This window comes from Hemicordylus capensis, chromosome 4 (genome assembly GCF_027244095.1).
Source record: "Hemicordylus capensis ecotype Gifberg chromosome 4, rHemCap1.1.pri, whole genome shotgun sequence".
Taxonomy (NCBI): domain Eukaryota; kingdom Metazoa; phylum Chordata; class Lepidosauria; order Squamata; family Cordylidae; genus Hemicordylus; species Hemicordylus capensis.
Window position 1 is genome coordinate 165,086,234 of NC_069660.1, and position 18,622 is coordinate 165,104,855.

At 43.8% G+C, this 18,622-nt stretch overlaps 1 protein-coding gene across 2 annotated transcripts in view; it reads left to right on the forward strand.

Annotated features, from left to right (window-relative positions):
• NOS1AP (nitric oxide synthase 1 adaptor protein) overlaps positions 1 to 18,622 on the forward strand; it is a 64,747-nt gene that overhangs the window by 34,696 nt on the left and 11,429 nt on the right. For both annotated transcript variants that reach the window (XM_053250663.1, XM_053250662.1), the window contains exons 3-7: positions 12,028 to 12,123; positions 14,171 to 14,229; positions 16,753 to 16,861; positions 17,511 to 17,652; positions 18,112 to 18,272. In XM_053250663.1, the coding sequence (XP_053106638.1) occupies positions 12,028 to 12,123; positions 14,171 to 14,229; positions 16,753 to 16,861; positions 17,511 to 17,652; positions 18,112 to 18,272 (567 nt within the window). The remainder of the gene's footprint in view (positions 1 to 12,027; positions 12,124 to 14,170; positions 14,230 to 16,752; positions 16,862 to 17,510; positions 17,653 to 18,111; positions 18,273 to 18,622) is intronic.

Genomic DNA, 18,622 nt, shown 5'->3' on the forward strand with positions numbered 1-18,622 from the left:
TGGCGAGGTAGACAATTAGAGCGCAAGTGAAGGAAGACTTGGTGTGAGTCTGATTGGGCACAACACAGAGCACATTTGAAGGCCTATGCACATTTGAAGACATATGAACAGCCTCCTAGAATACACACAAAGAAAGCAACACACACACACAGCTGCTCAACAGGGCTGGATTAAAATATGCTGAGGCCCTAAGATATGTGAAGCTTGAGACTCCATAGTAGGGGTGTGCACGAACCATTCGATTGCGAACCAGTCTGCCACAAACCGGGCCAGTTTGACAGTTCGGTCATGAACCAGACTGATCTCCAGGAGAGGTGGGCCAGTCCACAACCAAGCCCAGTCCTCAGTGGGCCAGTTTGGTGGTTTGAGGGGCTATGCTTGTAAAGTGGAATCCTGGCTTTAAAAGGTTTCTAAAGGGTGGCCGGGATGGTGATGGGCACCTTTAAAAGTAGTTGAATTTTTTTCTAAAAACATCCCCCCCAAAAGTCCTATAAATGGCTCATCCAGCACTCCCCCAGCAGCCTGCTTCCTGAATGGACATGGCCTGCTCCTGGCCAGACAAGCCACTTATGGGATTTTTGGGGCCTTTTAAAGCCAGGATTCCCCTTTGCTTCTAATCTTCACCAGATTCCCCTTTACAAACATAGCCCCTCTAGCTGGTTTGATTGAATGGACTGGACTGGCTGTTTCGACCAAACTGGTTCGTGCACCAGCTGTTTGCTCTGAATTTGATCCAAACTACTATGATCGGTCCATGCACATCCCTACCCCCTAGCATTCCAAAAAGCCATTCTAACAAAAAGGTTAGTGAAAATAGTAATGATAAATGTTTAATTTTTTCATATATACTTGGCAGAAATGCAATGAAAAACTAATAATCTAAGAAAAGCAGTTATCTTGCAATAAACTATTTACACTAGAAATATCTTTAACTGAAAATACAGTATGATTTCTTTAAAAATTTCAAAGATGTGTTTCTTGTAAAAACACAAGAACAGTTATGCAGTAATGCTGATTTCCAAATTGAAAGGGTAATGTGTGTGGTGGGGGACATATGCCCCATGAGCGCCTCCCCACCTTGTTTGGAAATAGCACACTCTTTGCTCTCCCCTCCTACCTCCCTGACGCAGGGGCAATCTGCTGGCTCCTGATCAAAGTGTGGAGAGTATATGTTGTTTGCACAGGAGTGAGAAAGAGGGCATGCCAAGAATGCTTCCTGCCTCCCAGTCTATTTCATTCTTCTGCAGCAAAGACACCAGGTGTGAGCAGGGAGAAGAGGAGGGTGAGGAGCCCCATCTCCACTTCTACTCCTTTCTGTGTCCCTGATACATAGAATGTCAATGTTGCATAGTTGGAACTTCAATATCTGTGGATTTGTGTATCCGCAGTTGGGAAATAGTCACCTGACCTTGACATATGTGGGGGAGGAACACATTGATCTTGCATATCTGCAGGTCAGGTATGGTCGGAAATGACCACAGAGATAATTTCTGGCTGCCATTTTGTGTTTTGGAGCCTCAAAATGGCCCCATTTAAAAAACAGAACAAAACCCGGTGATTTCCAGCCGATTTGGGGGCATCCCGGGGCACAGAATGACTCCGTGGGAGCAACTAAGTACAGTAGGCAGCTTCCCCCTACATCCCCCACCTCATGAAATTTGATGTTTTGTTGAGGTTTTCCCTGACTGGGAACCTATCCCCAAATTCTCCATTGCTGCAGTGACTCGATATTTGTGGTTTCTGTATCCGCAGTTGTTCCTACCAACATCCTATACTTACCAAAATGTATGTTTGGCAATTGTATTATTTATACATACTTAATTTACACAGTTCCAGTCACCAAACTGTTCAGGCCTCTCTGGTGTTTTAATCAACAGACTGAGCACCCTTACAGCCTTCTGTATCTTGGCCTTTGTTCCTCCTCCTCCTGCATACCAGGATGTTTCCCTCCTAAATGAAACATTATTTCTTAAAACAACACTACCTCAATCATCACAGTAATAAAGCCTATACTCTCAATGATATTTTTTCCTTTCTTTGTTTTTTTCAACCAATTATGTAAAACTTGAAATTTTAGTCATTTTCTGTATATAGAGGCCCTAAGCTGTAGCTTGCTTAGCTTGTGCCTAAATCTGGCACTGCTGCTCAATCACACACACCTGCCCTTATAGTCTGGAGGCTTAGTGCAAAAATATTTATCTTCTAGCTACCAGCATGTTGCAGGAAAATGTTGTATGTATATTGAAGTTTGCTCATCCACTGGGAGACACATTCTCACATGCATGCACTGGTCTTTAGGGGAGGCATTGCAAAACAGTCTCACTGTGTCATTGTGGAGGTTGCAGATGGTTAAATGGTATAAATGCCACTCTCTTCAACCTCTCTAAGTGGCCACACCTAAATGCACCTAAAGTTTTTCTTCTTCCAAATTTGGCTTGTCATATAGGAATTTTTGAATGCCACTCGTGTGCCCCAAAGACTCAGTCATATCACTTAAAGGACACATGGTACAGCAATAGCATAGCTTGGCAGCTAAGGCTAAGATCAAGGTTTTATGTATATGTGAATTTTTCCTATTCTGTTTTTGGAATTCTTCCCCCACCCCATTCCTTTGAAAATGCTACTCTGGATAGAGTCTAGGAATGAGCAATTGATGGCTCAATCCTGCTCCCTGCCTCCCATCCTGGCATGGCTCCCACTTTCAAGGCTGTCTCCCTTGATTACGTACCTCCAGATGCACCCTTCCTTGCAAGCCAATAAAAGGCAAAAGACTGTTCACAGCATGGCCCTGTTACAAATGAGTTGCCAGTTCAGGCTCTGGTCCTGCACTCCATCACTTTCAGATATCAGGGTGCTGTGCTTCAGCAGAGGAACTTCAAAGCGAAACAGCAGCACAAAATAGCTGAATTAGAATGTATCAAGATGTTCAGTTGTATCCACACAGATCTGAATCAAGATGATTTCCTAGCACATTATAGTGTTGATTATTGTAAGCCTGAACTAGAAGGATTTTATCAGCAATTGCTGCAGTTGTGTTGTGAATTGTCAGTTTGCTTACCTCATTTACACAGAATTTAGTCTGTAGTCCAATTCAGATGTTATTTAATGGAAGCTGTATTTGATTAGCCTCCATTAAATGATATCTGAATCGGGATTGTAACTCTTGCATTTAAAAACTATCTAGTGTGTGTGGTCCCCCCCCTTTTCTCTTCATCTGTGAAGAGAAACATATATAATCGTGTGTGTGTGTGTGTGTGTGTGTGTGTGTGTGTGTGTGTGTGTGTGTGGACACTTCTACACCTACCCAAGTTCCAACACTGATGAAGTGGACTGTTACTTATGAAAAGCTTAGTCTTTAGGGTGCCACAAGATAATTTGTTGCTTTTATGCTCAGATTAACACAGCTACCCCTCTGGAAGATATTGGGTTGTATCAGAAGAAACCTAGTCATGGCTAACTCCCACTAAAATTAACTTATCTCAAGTTAGTCACAACTGAACTTTTCTCGTTGATTTCAGTGGTGCTTAGTCACGGCTAACTTCCTTTGGACAAAATTCGTTGCTGCTGCTAGCTTATAGTCCAGAGTCAACTACGCACACATACAAATAAATCAATGAAAACGTATGTCAGATTTAAATATGAGGTGTGTGTCTTGCCCTTCCTCCTAACCATTTCTCTGTAGCTGCCTCTGGGCTGTGAGCTGGCAATAAATCCGGAACAATGTTAATATTCAGAAGCCAGATGAAAATGATGGAGTAGAGCTGATCTGGGTCTGGCAGATGGAATTCAAATTGGTACAGGAAATATGTTAAGTCTCAGGCACCACACAGAGCCCCTTGGCTACAGCTCAGAAAAGTCCTTAATACAGGCAAAGGTGAAAGGTCTCATACAGCAGCAATTCCAAGCATTCCAGACAAATGCCAGAGGCCACACTTCTTCCTCCCTCTACGAGCTGCTACTCTTCCTATCAGGCCATGAGATGTGGGAGAAATGAGAAGAGCAGGAGATGAGTTCAAGGAAGGAGGAGTTGGAAATGCTCCAACGGGCAACCCACACAGGCAAAAGCAGCACAAGCAGACAATGAAGGAACACCTGAGTAGCCATGGATTGAAGGAGCAGCTGAGGTAGAAGAAGAGTGCGCAAGCAGTCAGCCAGTTATAGAGCAAAAGGTTGCTATGTCACACTCAGAAACAGCACTCTCCAAGTGTGGCACAGAGATGCCACCGAGAGTCTCCTGGCATCTCCCAGTCTTCACAAGCTGAAAAAAATGGAATCTAGTCCAGTGCTGCTCTCTTTGCAGACTATATTATATGGCTGGAGAATGGGCCAACCAGATAGGTATACAAGATTTTCTCTAGGAATCAAGGACCAATGGAATGTGGAGTCCTGCTCTTGACTTGTGCTAGGGCTCAGCTCTGGAACTTCTTTTCATAACTGAGACACATACTGTGTTTCAGTCAGGATAATCTTATTTGCACATAGGAAGCTGCCATATACTGAGTCAGACCATTGGTCTGTCTAGCTCAGTATTGTCTTCACAGACTGGTAGCGGCTTCTCCAAGGTTGCAGGCAGGAATCTCTCTCAGCCTTATCTTGGAGAAGCCAGGAAGCGAACTTGAAACCTTCTGCTCTTCCCAGAGTGGCCCCATCCCCTGAGGGGAATATCTGACAGTGCTCACACTTCTAGTCTCCCTTTCATATGCAACCAGGGCGGACCCTGCTTAGCTAAGGGGAAAAGTCATGCTTGCTACCACAAGACCAGCTCTCCTCTCAGGATTGCTACGGAAAAACATACACCACCACTCAATAACCACAGCCGGTCTCCACACATCAGGGGGCTGGGCAGGCAGCTTGCAGGAAATTCTGAACCCAGCCTCCTCCGCTGTGAAATTAAGCATGGCCACATTCCATCCACCGAAGACAACATTCACTGGGCAGCAGTAAAACTTCATGCAACAGAAAGCTGAATGTGCAAGCCCAAACACGTCAGACAGAGCATCAGCCAGTGAGCACCCTCTTCCAGCTCACCGAAGCTTCCACATGGAAACAAACACACAGGCCCTTCTCAGCTTAGCTTTCTCCAGCACCAGTGCTGGGATAGCTTTTAAAGGCCCCCACCTTCACCATCCTGCATGGGGCAGTTGCCCCACATACAGCTGCCTCCTCACGGTCGTGGTTCTGAAATGAAATTCTGATTTTTCCGATGTGCACAGCCCTACCTCTGCTGCTCTATTCAGAACAGTGCCATTGACTGATTTGTATAAAAGAGCTACTGGCTCCAGCCTTTCATTCATAAAATTCTCTCTTGTATACAAGAGGTAGATCAGGTGCATCATTTCGCTGTTCTGTACCACTTGTTTGCATAAGGATGCTTGGACCCTCCTCCAGGTATACCAGTCTGCTAGTCTTCAATATGTATGACTTCACAGAGACCATAAAAGATGAAAGGCAGGTTGTTTATCATTCTTAAAGTACTCCTCTGTGCAGATGTAAAGTCGGCCTACCTTCCCCACTGCAGGCATCCTTGCTTTCTACAGAGCTATGTTTACAAAAGTCGGGCCTGAGTGCCTGCTCTCAAATCTTAGCTCTAGAACATTTCAAATTGTTCTGCACAAACACAACATCCCATATGGGTGACTGTACAGATGACAACTTGAAGAAAGCAATTACAGGTAAGCAACCTGGCTTTCCCCATTGCCTGGACCTGGGTGACAAGAGTAGGTAACTTTTAAGTCTTTGTGGAATAGAGAGAAGGAAGTACTCTGGAGACACAGAAAAATTGAAGAGTGGCACCCAAGTGACCCCCGCTTTGTATGAAAGGTTAGCCTCTTCGTTTAGTAATAATCTGGCAGAAATGTGTGTGTTCATGTTTCCCCCCCCCCCACTCTAATTTGTAAACTATAGAGATGTGAAAGCATAGTACTTTAAAACTGATGTATCCTATTTCAAATGCTCTTTTGAAAATAGACCCTTCTAGAGCTTTTGGCACCAAGCCTATGACCTTCTGTGACATAGTTCACTAAGAAGTCCAGCATTTTTCATAACATTATAATTCTCCCTCCCTGCCTCCAGCAATGAATATGCACAAAGACTGTTGGGTTATTTGTGTTTGCAAATGAAGAATTCTAACTTGGCCTCTCACTGAATGGATTTGGGCAAGTCTGCCTCAGTTCCTTACTGACAAAATGCGGGTAATAAAATTTACTGCCTGCATTGAGTTGCTGTGTGGATTAATAAGTGCTCTAGAAATTGTGTGAAACAGTTTCACGTTGTGCAGGATCATGTGGAAATAGTGCCTTTTAAAACTTGATACAGTTATTTGTTCACAAGGTTTGTTCTGACATTGCATGTGAATCGTTTTATGCATGTATGTATATATGTATGTTATTTGACATATTTATATACCACCCAAAACGCAAGTCTCTAGGCGGTTTACAATACAATAAAACAACAAATAAAAATGTTAAAACATTACAACAATTTAAAATTTCCCCCAAAAAAATCAAATATCTTTATTTCAGTCAGCGACAAGCATGATTAAAAATTTAAAACAATGTTAAAATTATTACAGTACAACTTGCAAATTAATGGTGGGAGAGGAAGTCTACATGGAGGTGACCTCAAGATTTGTGTGGAGGACTGTGCTGTACTTCATATCCAATCTGTTGTTGATGTTTGTACTTCACATAAGCTCAGTTAATAAAAATTAAAGGAGAGAGAAATAAAAGCAACAACCACCGTGGTGTTTACTATAGATAAAATGGAAGACATAGACAATGCTTTTCTTAGATTATCACATCTTCAAAGACACATTAGTAGGAATGAAACAAAGGTCAAGGAAGCCGTAAAACCATCGCTTGAAGAAGATGGTGAAATTACAGCAGGTGACAGAGAGGAGGTAGAGCTGCTTAACACCTGTTTTGCATCTGTCTTCTCCCACATGGGAAAGTAACCAAACTGAACAACAGATGCACAAATAAAGAATGGATGGACATGCACCTCAAGATACATAAATGTGAGGAGCAGGCAGAGGGGAAGCTTGAGAAGCGACTCAATTTTTGTGGGAGAAGAAGATAGATACTTTTTGAGAGGAGTTATGGCTTATTTGGTTTGGTGGGGAGAGTTCAGTAAAATAAGGGGACAATTTGGAGGGGATCTGTCCCTTCCCTGGTAAAGAGACAGTAAGATAATACCTAACTAAACTAAATGAGCATAAGTCTCCAGGCCTAGATGAATTGCATCCCAAGGAACTGAAGAAACTTGCGGAAGTGATCTCAGAAACACTGTAATTTTTGAGAGCTCCTGGAGAATACATGAGATGCCAGAAGACTGGAGATAAGCAAAACATGTCCAGCTCTGGGCTTCACATTTCAAGAAGGATGCTGATAAACTGGAATGGGTTCAGAGTAGGGCAGCCAAGATGGTGAGGAGTCTGGAGGAATGGTTGAAGAAGCTGGGTATGTTTAGCTTGGACAAGAAAAGACTAAAGGTTTCCCGTAATCTCCAAATGCATCAGAGTTTCAGGGGGGGTATAAACTTCTATATCTAATGAGATACCGCTTGTAGAAGAGTGACTATGATGTCAAATCCAATGTTTTTGAGGTCAAGTAAAACAAACATGTTGCAATGACTGTTGAATATATTGTAACTCAACCATGGTATCCTTCTGGACTGCCTTTCAAGTATGGGAATCAGAGATACTGCTTTGGAGTGGCTCCGGTCCTTTCTTGGGGGCAGGGTCCAGAAGGTGGTGCTGGGAGACTATTGCTCGGCTCCGTGGTCATTGGCCTGTGGGGTCCAGCAGGGTTTGGTTTTGTCTCCCATGCTGTTTAACATCTACATGAAAGCGCTGGGAGAGGTCATCCAGGGACTTGGACTGAGTTCTCAGCAATGTGCAGATGACGCTCAGCTCTCTCTCTCCTTGTCACCTGATCCTAGGGAGGCAGTGAATGTCCTGAATTGAGGGCTGGAGGCCATGATGGATTGGATGTGGGCTAATAAACTGAGACTGAATCCAGACAAGACAGAGGTAATGTTGGTCAGTAGGAGAGCCAATTGGGATGAGGAGATTTTACTGGTTCTGGATGGGGTTGCACTCCCCTTGAAGGAGCAAGTACGGAACTTGGGGTTATTACTGGACCCGTCTCTGCTTTTGGAAGTTCAGGTGGAGGCGGTGACCAGGGATGCTTTTGCACAGCTTCGGCTAGTGCGCCAGCTGCATCCCTTTCTCGAGAAGGCAGATCTAGCCACAGCTACCCATGCCTTAGTCACGTCACGGATGGATTACTGTAACGTCCTCGACGTGGCACTGCCCTTGAAGAATATTCGGAAATTGCAGCTAGTGCAAAATGCGGCAGCTAGGATTTTATCTGGAGCTGCCCATTGGGATCATATCACACCCATTTTGAAAGAGCTGCACTGGCTACCAGTTTGTTTCTGGATCCAGTTCTAGGTGCTGGTCCTTAACGGTTTGGGCCCAGGATACCTGAGGGACCACCTGCTCCCAAGGGTTGCTGCCCGCTTGACAAGGTCATATGAGGGGGCTCTGCTCTCGGTGCCGACAATGAGGGAGGCTCGGTTGTCGTGCATGAGGACAGGGCCTTCTCTCTTGCAGCCCCTAGACTCTGGAATGCTCTCCTGGTGTCTATTTGCTCCTCAGCCTCCATCACAGTTTTTAGAAAGCGTGTTAAATCTTGGTTTTTACCCAGGCTTATATATGATTGTCTCTACTTCTGCTTCTTTGTATTTTGTACAGTTCTTATGCTTGTATTTTAAATCTTTTTAGTCAGATTTGTTTTATATTTTAGCTTAATATTTTAATTTTGTCATTTTTATAGTCGTTTTTAATTTTTGTTTGAACCGCCTTGGGATTGTTTTAATGAAAGACGGCATACAAATTTAACAATCAATCAATCAATCAATCAGTCAACAAACTAATCGGAAGATATAAGACCAAACACAACATGACATTAAACACAAATTTACCTAATTGGGTCAGTGCTTTTATGCTAAAGTGGTATCTGTGTAGGATCATGATCATGATCTGGAATGCATCACAGAGGTGGTGAGCATTTAACCCTTGACTTATGTGCTGTTTCCCACCAAAATTCAGTTCTTCTTGGAAGAGCTGTTTAACTCTGAAAGAACCATTGTTAGTAAATAGCCCTCTCAAGTTTAAATAGCTACTTCAGGGGGGTTGAATAATGCAATTAACATAATGTCTGGTGTGATCCATAGATACAGACTGTTATGCCTTATTTCCTTCTTTTATACGAGACTGTATAATGCAGGTTACATATAGGAACATAGGAAGCTGCCATATACTGAGTCAGACCATTGGTCTATCTAGCTCAGTATTGTCTTCACAGACTGGCAGTGACTTCTCCAAGGTTGCAGGCAGGAATATCTCTCAGCGCTATCTTGGAGAAGTCAGGGAGGGAACTTGGGTCCTAGATTCTCTTCCCAGAGCGGCTCCATCCCCTGAGGGGAATATCTGACAGTGCTCACACTTCTAGTCTCCCTTTCATATGCAACCAGAGAGGACCCTGCTTAGCTAAGGGGAGAAGTCATGCTTGCTGCCACAAGACCAGCTCCCTTGCCAGATACAGTTCAGATACATTTTTTTTAAAATGGCAGGATATCACACTAGCATAGAGGTGTTGCACCCAGTGCTTGTATTCCAGACTAGTGTTGTGCTACAGCAAGAATGTGTGCACTTGTGTAACTGTGGCATGTCTCATTTGTTTTAAATGGAACTTTTGTGTAATTGTGCAAATCTTGGGTGGGGGGTGGGCACACAACTATTTCCCCCACTTTTCCTTTATTGCAATAAAGTTACAGTATGCAGACATAATCAAGGATAATAATCATACATGTAATTATAACTAAAAGAAAAAGAAAGTGGGGGGAAATTCCTTAACACAGTTTAACATAATAGGTTACAACCAACATGGGAGAGGAAAAGGAAGAGTTTGTTTTTGTATTTTTAAGCCCACCTTCTTCAAGCATATTTGACTTCTGTTTCAAAGCATAAACAGTTCATTGAAGTTCGACCAAATTGCTAAGAATTCTTCATGTTTACCCTGATCAAAACAAAAAACAGTTCAATGCAGACAAAGAACATATATCAGTAATCCAAAATTGTTATTCAGGAGTAAATCTGTCCTTTCAGTGTTGTATTATAATCCTTTTGGCAACACCCCAAGCATGAAGAATCCACAGTTCCTGATGTAGTACTAAATTCCATATGCTGGGGATATATTGAGATTACATGAAAGTCCTTAACGGGTAATGATAACCTCAATGTCATATTGACTACCTTATGAATTTCTGCAACCATTCACGCAACTAGGCTGTCTTGTACTTGTGCAACTCTGCTCATTAAGCAAACACTTCATTAGTTAGCATGTCAGCCAATAAGGTGAGCACATAATTACATTTATTATTAAGAATAAGAACTATAGAAATATATTTCAACCACTGATTTGATGGCTGTATCTCTGTTGCCATTATCACTTCAGACTCACTTTTACAGACATCAAGTATATAAAGCTAGTAAACCAGCTAGAATTAGTATAGTGGAACAGTTGGTGACACTATGTGTGCTTGTTGCTATAGAAATGTTTGGTAGGCAGCTCTAAGCATATGGGGAAGCAAGGTGCTGGATGTCGGAGGAAAGAGTCTCTCAGTGGCACAGTTATTAGATTTGGATTCCACCATCTAAACCTCAGCACCCTTTTTTGTGCTAGATAATGCTTTGCTTGTACACTTTTCACATGACCACAACATACCCTGACAGCAAATGCCAAAAGCCATATCGCAAATGATTTTCTTGTCACATTGAAATCTCTGGGACCATTCTGGAAAATCTAATTCTCGTAGGCTTCTTTTCATGAAGTCACGTTTGACTTCTGGCTGCATGTTTGTGTGTGACACACTCCTGTCTGCCACTGTATATGGTGTGCTTGCATATGTGTATGTGCATGCACATGTACATATAAGCATGCTATGTGCCACTGCGTGTTATTGCATGTTGTATGGCATATTCTGCATGTGTTTGTTCATGGATTGGTTGTAGGGGGAGGGAAAAAAGGGAATTGGCCATTAATTGAACTTAGTATAAGGAGGCATACCTGAAAAGAAGGTTTCACGTATACTCCTTTTCAGGTATGTCTCCTTATTGGCTCAGTTACAGATTTGCTCATCTCAGCTGAATTAGCAGCAAGCCCTGCTGCTAACCTCCTTTGCAGTGCTGTGAAGTCTTATTTCATCAGTAGTTCCTAGGAGCAGACAGGCAGGGACCAGTACTAGTCAAAGCACAGTTTAGACAGCAAGGATTAGATGCCGATCTTACTTAATCCACACCACCACCAGCAGTGATGGCCTGTGCAGATGCCCTGAGGTATGGCCATTGAAACTGGAGTTGTGGCTTTGTGTGCCAAAATGAAATTTTTGAATAATTGTGGTGTGATCTCACTGTGGGGATGTTGAATATTTGAGAGGGCAGTTTGATATTATGGGGGTTTGGTGTTGTTACAGTTAGCCAGGTAAAACTGAAAATGATGGTGGCTGATGCAGGATCTCCTTTGCCTAATCAGATTCACTGAGCTCACAAGGCTGTATTTTTCTCTCTCGATATGCAATTAAAGGGGGCTCAGAACCAGGAAGGCCCTTTTCATCCGTAGGCAGTGTATGGACCACATAAAGCCTGATGAATGTCCCTGATTGGAACTTCTACATCTCACTCATACACACCTACCTAGCTACCTACCTACCTTTCTTTATCTGCTGCTCACAGTGGGTACCAGTGTTCTCATCCAGCTGCCACATGTCCTTTATAATACCGCTCCTATGAAACTGGATGCACTTGCAGTACCACTAGGAAACACGGTGACTATGCACCAGAGGTGTATGACATGGGTGATGACCTCTGGGTTGTCAGGTCAAAGTGGAGCTGATATGCCCCACAGTTTATTTCATGAACACTGCTAAAAAAAAGTTTAATACTAATTGTGTTTTCCTCCACAGTATGAGTTCAAAGCCAAAAGTATAAAGAAGAAGAAGGTAAATCTGTTAGTGTCCGTAGATGGTGTGAAGGTGGTGCTGAAGAAGAAGAAGAAAAAGGTACATAGTTTCTCAAGCTGCAGGGAGCCTGAGCCCTGCTGGTGACATTCATTCAAACTACCAAAGGAGGCTTAGGTGCTACCTTTGGGGATTCTGCGCTCTGACATGCTGCCTTTGCAACCCCTACTATTCTCTGTGTGTCAAGCAGGATGAAGCCTAAGAGACTTCAGTCTCCCTTTGACCCTCACCCTGTAATCTGACTGCTCCTTACGATGCTATGATGCTTATGGCTTTGCACTTGCAAACCACTTCCCTGGTGAAAATCCTCATGTGAAATCTTCTGTCCACATCTGCTCATCAGGCTGACACAACTATTCTGTCCCATTCTTATACTTGTTTGTTGGTCTTAGTTACAATCTGGTCTCAATTGTACATGAAGTCTTGGGTGTGAATAATATATGAATGCTTTTCTTCATAGAACTGGCTTACATTCTCTAAGATACTAACTCCCCTGCTGTTTAAAAGAGGCCCATAATGAGGAACCCAATGGTGCTCCTTCCTTGGCAAGTTGATAACCATGGGGGGGGGGCACCATCTTTCTTGCTGCAGCCTCATTTCTATAGCTCTGACTTTGGAAAGCTGCAAACAGTGGCTGCCACCAAGGTCTGCGGAGTCACTTACCTCTCTGCCTGGTCCTGGCTGCCCAGCAGTGCGCCTCCTCCAGCTGAGAGTGCTGCCTCTGTGCTCTCACTGACTTGTGTTATCCCCAGGCTGCTGGACTCTTTCCTGCATAGGAAATCACTGACTTTTGCTCCAACTGTCTTGCTGAGATACTTGAGGGTGCTGGTTGCCACCTACCGCCCAAGTAGCCTCAATGGTCTCTTGGCTTGTTCTGTGCATTCCATCCCAGTTTACTCTTTTCCTTTTATTTGTCTGCCTTCCCTGTCTGTCCAACTCAGCATGTCCTGTCTGTAGCCTCCAGTCCCTGTGTGGATTTACCAGACTTTGCATGCTTTCCTGTTCCACTCCTCCACTTCTGCTTCTGTGATGATAACTATTGATATCCACCCACTTGTTGGACCACAAATATGCCCAGCTCTTTGCCCTCTTCCTAGAAAGACTTATATGCCACTGCTATAATTCACCAGTACAAGATTATTTAAGTTTATCTTAAATAAATAGACTCTCTTTCTTATTATTTAGAATACTTATATATTGAAGTTAATTATGTAGTAAGCAATTGTGACTTTTGTTGGTCATTGTTCCTGGAGATGTTGCCTCTGGTCGAGAGTCTCGCTTTCCCCCTGCATCCTGCCCTCCCCAAATTGCAAACAAGTCATGAGCAGTGTTCCCTCTAACAGGGATTCCTAGATGTTGTTGACTACAACTCCCAGAATCCCCTATTGCAGCTGGAGATGCTATTGCAGCTGGAGATGCTGGGAGTTGTAGTCAACTTCTGGGAATCCCTGTTAGAGGGAACACTGGTCATGAGGGCTGCACAGAAGGAGCCTATAGGCATTGAACTGGGGGTGGCAAAACTTGGGTTATGTATGATCTACAAAACTGGCCCCCAGTGGCCATACCAAATTTTAATTCAGGTGGGAAAGCTATTTGACACTTTAATGTTACATCTCTCTTTGCCTGTAGCAGCAAGGGCTTCACTGAAAGAGCACAAGCACCCAGGCACAAGTGATGCCCTGCTGGTGCCTGAGTGCATGCGCTCTTTCACTGAAGCCCTTGCTGCTACATTTATTTTATTGTTAAATTTATATGCCGCCTTTCACTAAAACAGTCCCAAGGCGGTTGTTTTGCTACAGGGTTTTGTCTTGATGGAAGAGTTAGACCACATACAGCCATCTGGGCTAGTGTTCTGGCAAGAGAGTGTCCCCGCACCCTGCCCCAATAATACAGAAGTTGGCCCTTGGTTCCATAAAGCCAGCAGGAAAATGCAGCTATAAAAAAGACTTGGCCTCAGAGAGAGGACGCTCTGAAATGACAGTACTGATGTCTGAGGGATGATCAGGGCATAAGACCTTCCTTAGGGGTTCTGCAGTCTGTGCCACTCAGTGAGGCATCTGTCCTGCTTATACGCAGCTCTCTTTTGCAGAAGAAAGAGTGGGACTGGGATGAGAGCAAGCTGCTGGTGATGCACGACCCAATCTACAGGTGAGAGCTTGTGAGCAAGGCAGGAACACCAGCTTGCAGCTGGCCAGCAGCATTGTTTACAGAGCTTGTCACTGATTGGAAGGACAGCATTAGCCTCTATGATATAGGGGAGTCTTTGATGAACCAGGTGAGGTTCTTTTTTTGCAGAAGACAAAATCGTATGTGGCCATGTTGAAGAAAAATCCACGGTAGGGGATTTTGTTATTGGGACCAACCAAAATGTAAGGAAGCAGGGGTGGAGAGGGGGCATGTTGAAAGTGTCCCAAGAATCTGAAGAAACTGTGTGAGATGGTTTCAGTGCACACACATAGGGCTGCTCTGTGTGTGTATTGAAGCCACCGCATACCATTCAAGAGTCTGTATAAAATCCTGTAAATTCCATCTTAGATTTTACAAACTGCAGACTGGGTATCACCAGCATGCCCTCTTTCTCCCCCACCCCATCCTCTTGCTTATCATGTTGCCTGATAAAAAGTTCTTTTAAAAGTTTGCTGATTGATGCTTTGCTATCTTTTGTTTGGTCCTAATGGATTCTACATTGGATTGTGAATTTTTGCAGAAGAAGCTTTTGAAGAGAGATTTGGAGGAAGAGGGAATAGAGAAGAGGAGACTGTTCAGTCAAAGCAAGCTGCCTGGAAGGAGGCATAGAGATGAGAGTTTAAAAAGGGCTGATAAATATGCCAGAAGACTCCAGAATTAAGGAAGTTTCTATCATATTATATGGGTCTGTCTCCTCCTATTCACTTTGGTACAGGCACCAGGCCATCTGAAATCTGTCTCCAGTCCAAAATGAATCTGTATTGACATCCAGAGACTTCTAGGCCCTTATGAGAGCCTCATGGTGTCATCACTGCCATGTGACAGCCTGGACTCAGACCATGCTTCAGCCTTCATTCTATGGCAGATCTCCTTCTTCACGCTACTTTCTAGAAGGCTTAGGCTACGTTCACAGTGTGAAGGCTGCAGACAAACTCTGAAGCCCTGCATGCTCTCATACATGAAGTATGCAAAGGGAAATAATGGAATCATGGAAGATGTAGTGCTAGAATTCCGATTATAATTCCAGCTGGGATGCTACATTCTGTAGGGTTGGCAGTAAGTGACTAATAATGTGCATCTTTAAGACATGAGATGTTCATGGAAACAGTAGGAAATGGCATTTGAATTTAAATGACCATGATGCACTTACAATATTAGCAATTTTGTTTACAGTTAAACTAAGCTGAAAGACACACACACACACACACACACACACACACACACACACCACCCTTTTCTTTTTTAGACTCTGCTGGCTATGTGAACAGCTGCCCCAAGCACGTTTTAGCCTTTGCTTGATGGTCATGTAGTCCCATTTTAAAGTTGAGTACAATATTCAATCCAAGTATAGAGTGTGGGGAAGGGTGGGGTGTGTCTTGTTTTGTCCTCTGCCCCTCTAATAATAAAATAATAATAATAATTATTATTATTATTATTATTATTATTATTATTATTATTATTATTATTATTTCTTGTTTGCACAGTCAAACAGGTGTTACTGACTGGTTTGTTTTATCCAGACATTGAGTCCTTCCCAGTCCTGGGATGCCAGAATTTTGTTATCACTATTGTTGTTGTTATAGGTATCGCCACAAAATATGGGCTGTTCCCAGTAAAGTTGTTTTGTTGTTGTTATTATTTTATTTATATAATAAGCAGGGCAGCTGTGTGTTCCACTGCTGAAGAGTAGGAGTACACAGTCTCCAAATAACTAAACCATGTTTCCAGCTATGGTTGATGAAGTGGTCAGGGAAGAATTATTGCAAAAGGAGAGGTTAACCTGTCTTTTAGAGTGGTGCTGGAGAGCCACAAGGAAAGGGTATTCTGTTTTCAAGCATTTACAAATAATATAATAAAATAAAAAAAATCACTAAACATGGAGAAGAAGTGGCCCGGCTAATCACTATACACAACTGATAATGGATGCCCTCATATTCACATTCCATGCTGCCACTGACAGGTGGATTTTTCCAGGAAAATTTATTTGTTTGAGGTCAAATGAAACTCGCATAGTGCTGAGCTATGTGCTGTCCCATCCACAAATATGTAGCATTGAGAGAACTGGACTGTTCACAGCTGGGATGTAACAAAGGCATCTTAATTTTAAAATGAGAAGAGCCTGGAAAGACCCTTAGTGTTGCTTGTGAACATGCCCTTGCATCACATGGAGCCGGGGGTCCAGTGTTCCCTATAACAGGTATTCCCAGATGTTGTTGACTACAACTCCCAGAATCCCCAGCTGCAGTGGCTTTTGCTTGGGGATTATGGAAGTTGTAGTCAACAACACCTGTGAATCTCTGTTAGAGGGTCATTCATTGCTGACTCATGCCCTGCATGCTAAAATAACAATTCCAAAGGCAGAAGTCTTTCATTTGAGCTTGCCCTGTTCCCTTCTTAGTTACTGGGAAAGCAACATGGGAACCCATTACTCCACCCACACCTCAGTACACAACACATATACACACTGTTGTGATGTTCCTGCAGGATATTCTATGTGTCCCACGACTCCCAGGACCTGAAGATCTTCAGTTACATTGCCAGGGATGGCTCCAGTAACATTTTCCGCTGCAACGTCTTCAAGTCAAAAAAGAAGGTAAGCTGCAAGCTGAGTGGCTGACCAATGGCAAGCCTGATACTCGTGGGTCAAATGGGCCATAACCCAAAATTGGGCTTTAAAAAAGCCAATCTGGCAGACTACCAAAAAGACACTGTCCTTGTTCTGCCTCCTGAGCTTTTGGAGTGCCAGTTGGCCTGCCAAATAAGATAAAGATGGATCCATCATAGCTCTAATATCAGAAACCAGAGCAAGGAATTGCAACCCTAGGGAAGAATAAGCAGGGGCTGGTATCTTTTAAACCATGACCATTGTGTTGTGGATCTTTCTCACCTCGTATGTGCTTTACAAAGGAGCCCATGAAGCCAGGTTGCCTCCGCCGCAGGTACCTTCTCAGTCGGAGTGCTGTTGGGCCTTACAGAGACTGTAGGGAACAACGTCTTCAGAGAAGCAACAGAGAGATGGGCAAGTCCATGGGCATACATACTAACCCTTCTGGACTGTTTGAATTGCCAGGCTCCTGGGTGGCTTTACAATTACCTCTGCTTCATTCCTTGGTGTTCTCCCTAGCACATGACAGGGGACTCTTAGTGGGTGGCCTGGAGCTCTGTTTCACAGCAACAGCTTGGCAAGAGGCCTGGGAGGAGCATCCTTACGTCTCCCTTCCTTCCCCCTTCTATTTCTGCAGAGCCAGGCGATGCGCATTGTCCGAACAGTAGGGCAAGCATTCGAGGTCTGCCACAAACTGAGTCTGCAACACACTCAACAGAATGCTGATGGCCAGGAGGACAGCCAGAGCGAGAAAGGCAGTGAGGACTTGGGGGCACCAGGTACATGGGCAGTGGGGAGGGAAAGTAGACTCCTGCTGCTCTTAGGTTAATACTCCTAAGGCTTTGCACCTTCATGGACAGAATCCAAGCCCTTAGGACAGGCACTCTCTGCCTAGACCAAAAAGACTGGCAAAAACTTCTATAGAGTGCAGAACGGCTCCCTGAAACTTGCTCATCATGGCATTCCATAGCAGACAGACTGAATGTGATGAGAAATGTCCCCTTTACAAAGCTTGAGGAATGCTCTGACCCCTCTAATACAGTCTGGGAGGGCCTTCTTCCTCCCTTTGTATGCTGGCCACATTTCAGACTCCACTGTCCCCTTCAACAGTGGAAAGTGGCTCACGGACTCATTGTCACTTTTTGCTAAGAGCCTCTTGATAGTCTGGGTCCCTTTATAGGGTAATATGGTTAAATGCACCATTCCCCACCTTGACAGTGCCAGTGTATCTCTTGCAGCCTCTGGTGTGTCTGAAGCGGAACCTGTTGGCACTGCTGAGGAAACTGACATTGATGCTGTGGACGCTGGGTTGCCAGGAAGTGACCACTTGGAGTTCAACCGGGGGGTGACAGACCTTGATGCTGTCAACAGAGGTTCACCTGGCCTGCTCTGCACCAAGGTAGGTTTGTCCCTATAAACCATCTCTGATGCCTTAAGGAAGAATGACCAGGTCTGTCTATGAGCCTGCCAGCTCATAGAATCAGAGGGCTGGAGAAGAGCAGATGGTAATCAAGAAAAGATGGTACTCAAGCCCAGCAAACACACATCCCCCCACACACAGGCACTTAACTTGATATCAGTGTGCCATAAACAGGGAGTAGGAGCAAAGGAGGCTCCCGAGGAGCTAAAGGCTACCAATTATTCAAGCAAATGCATCAAGCCACACAAATTTTAGGGAAACAAAAAGGTCCTCTTAGGTCCACTACTTGATCTGATCAGTGAGGATGAAGATGCTTTTTAACCTTTCTA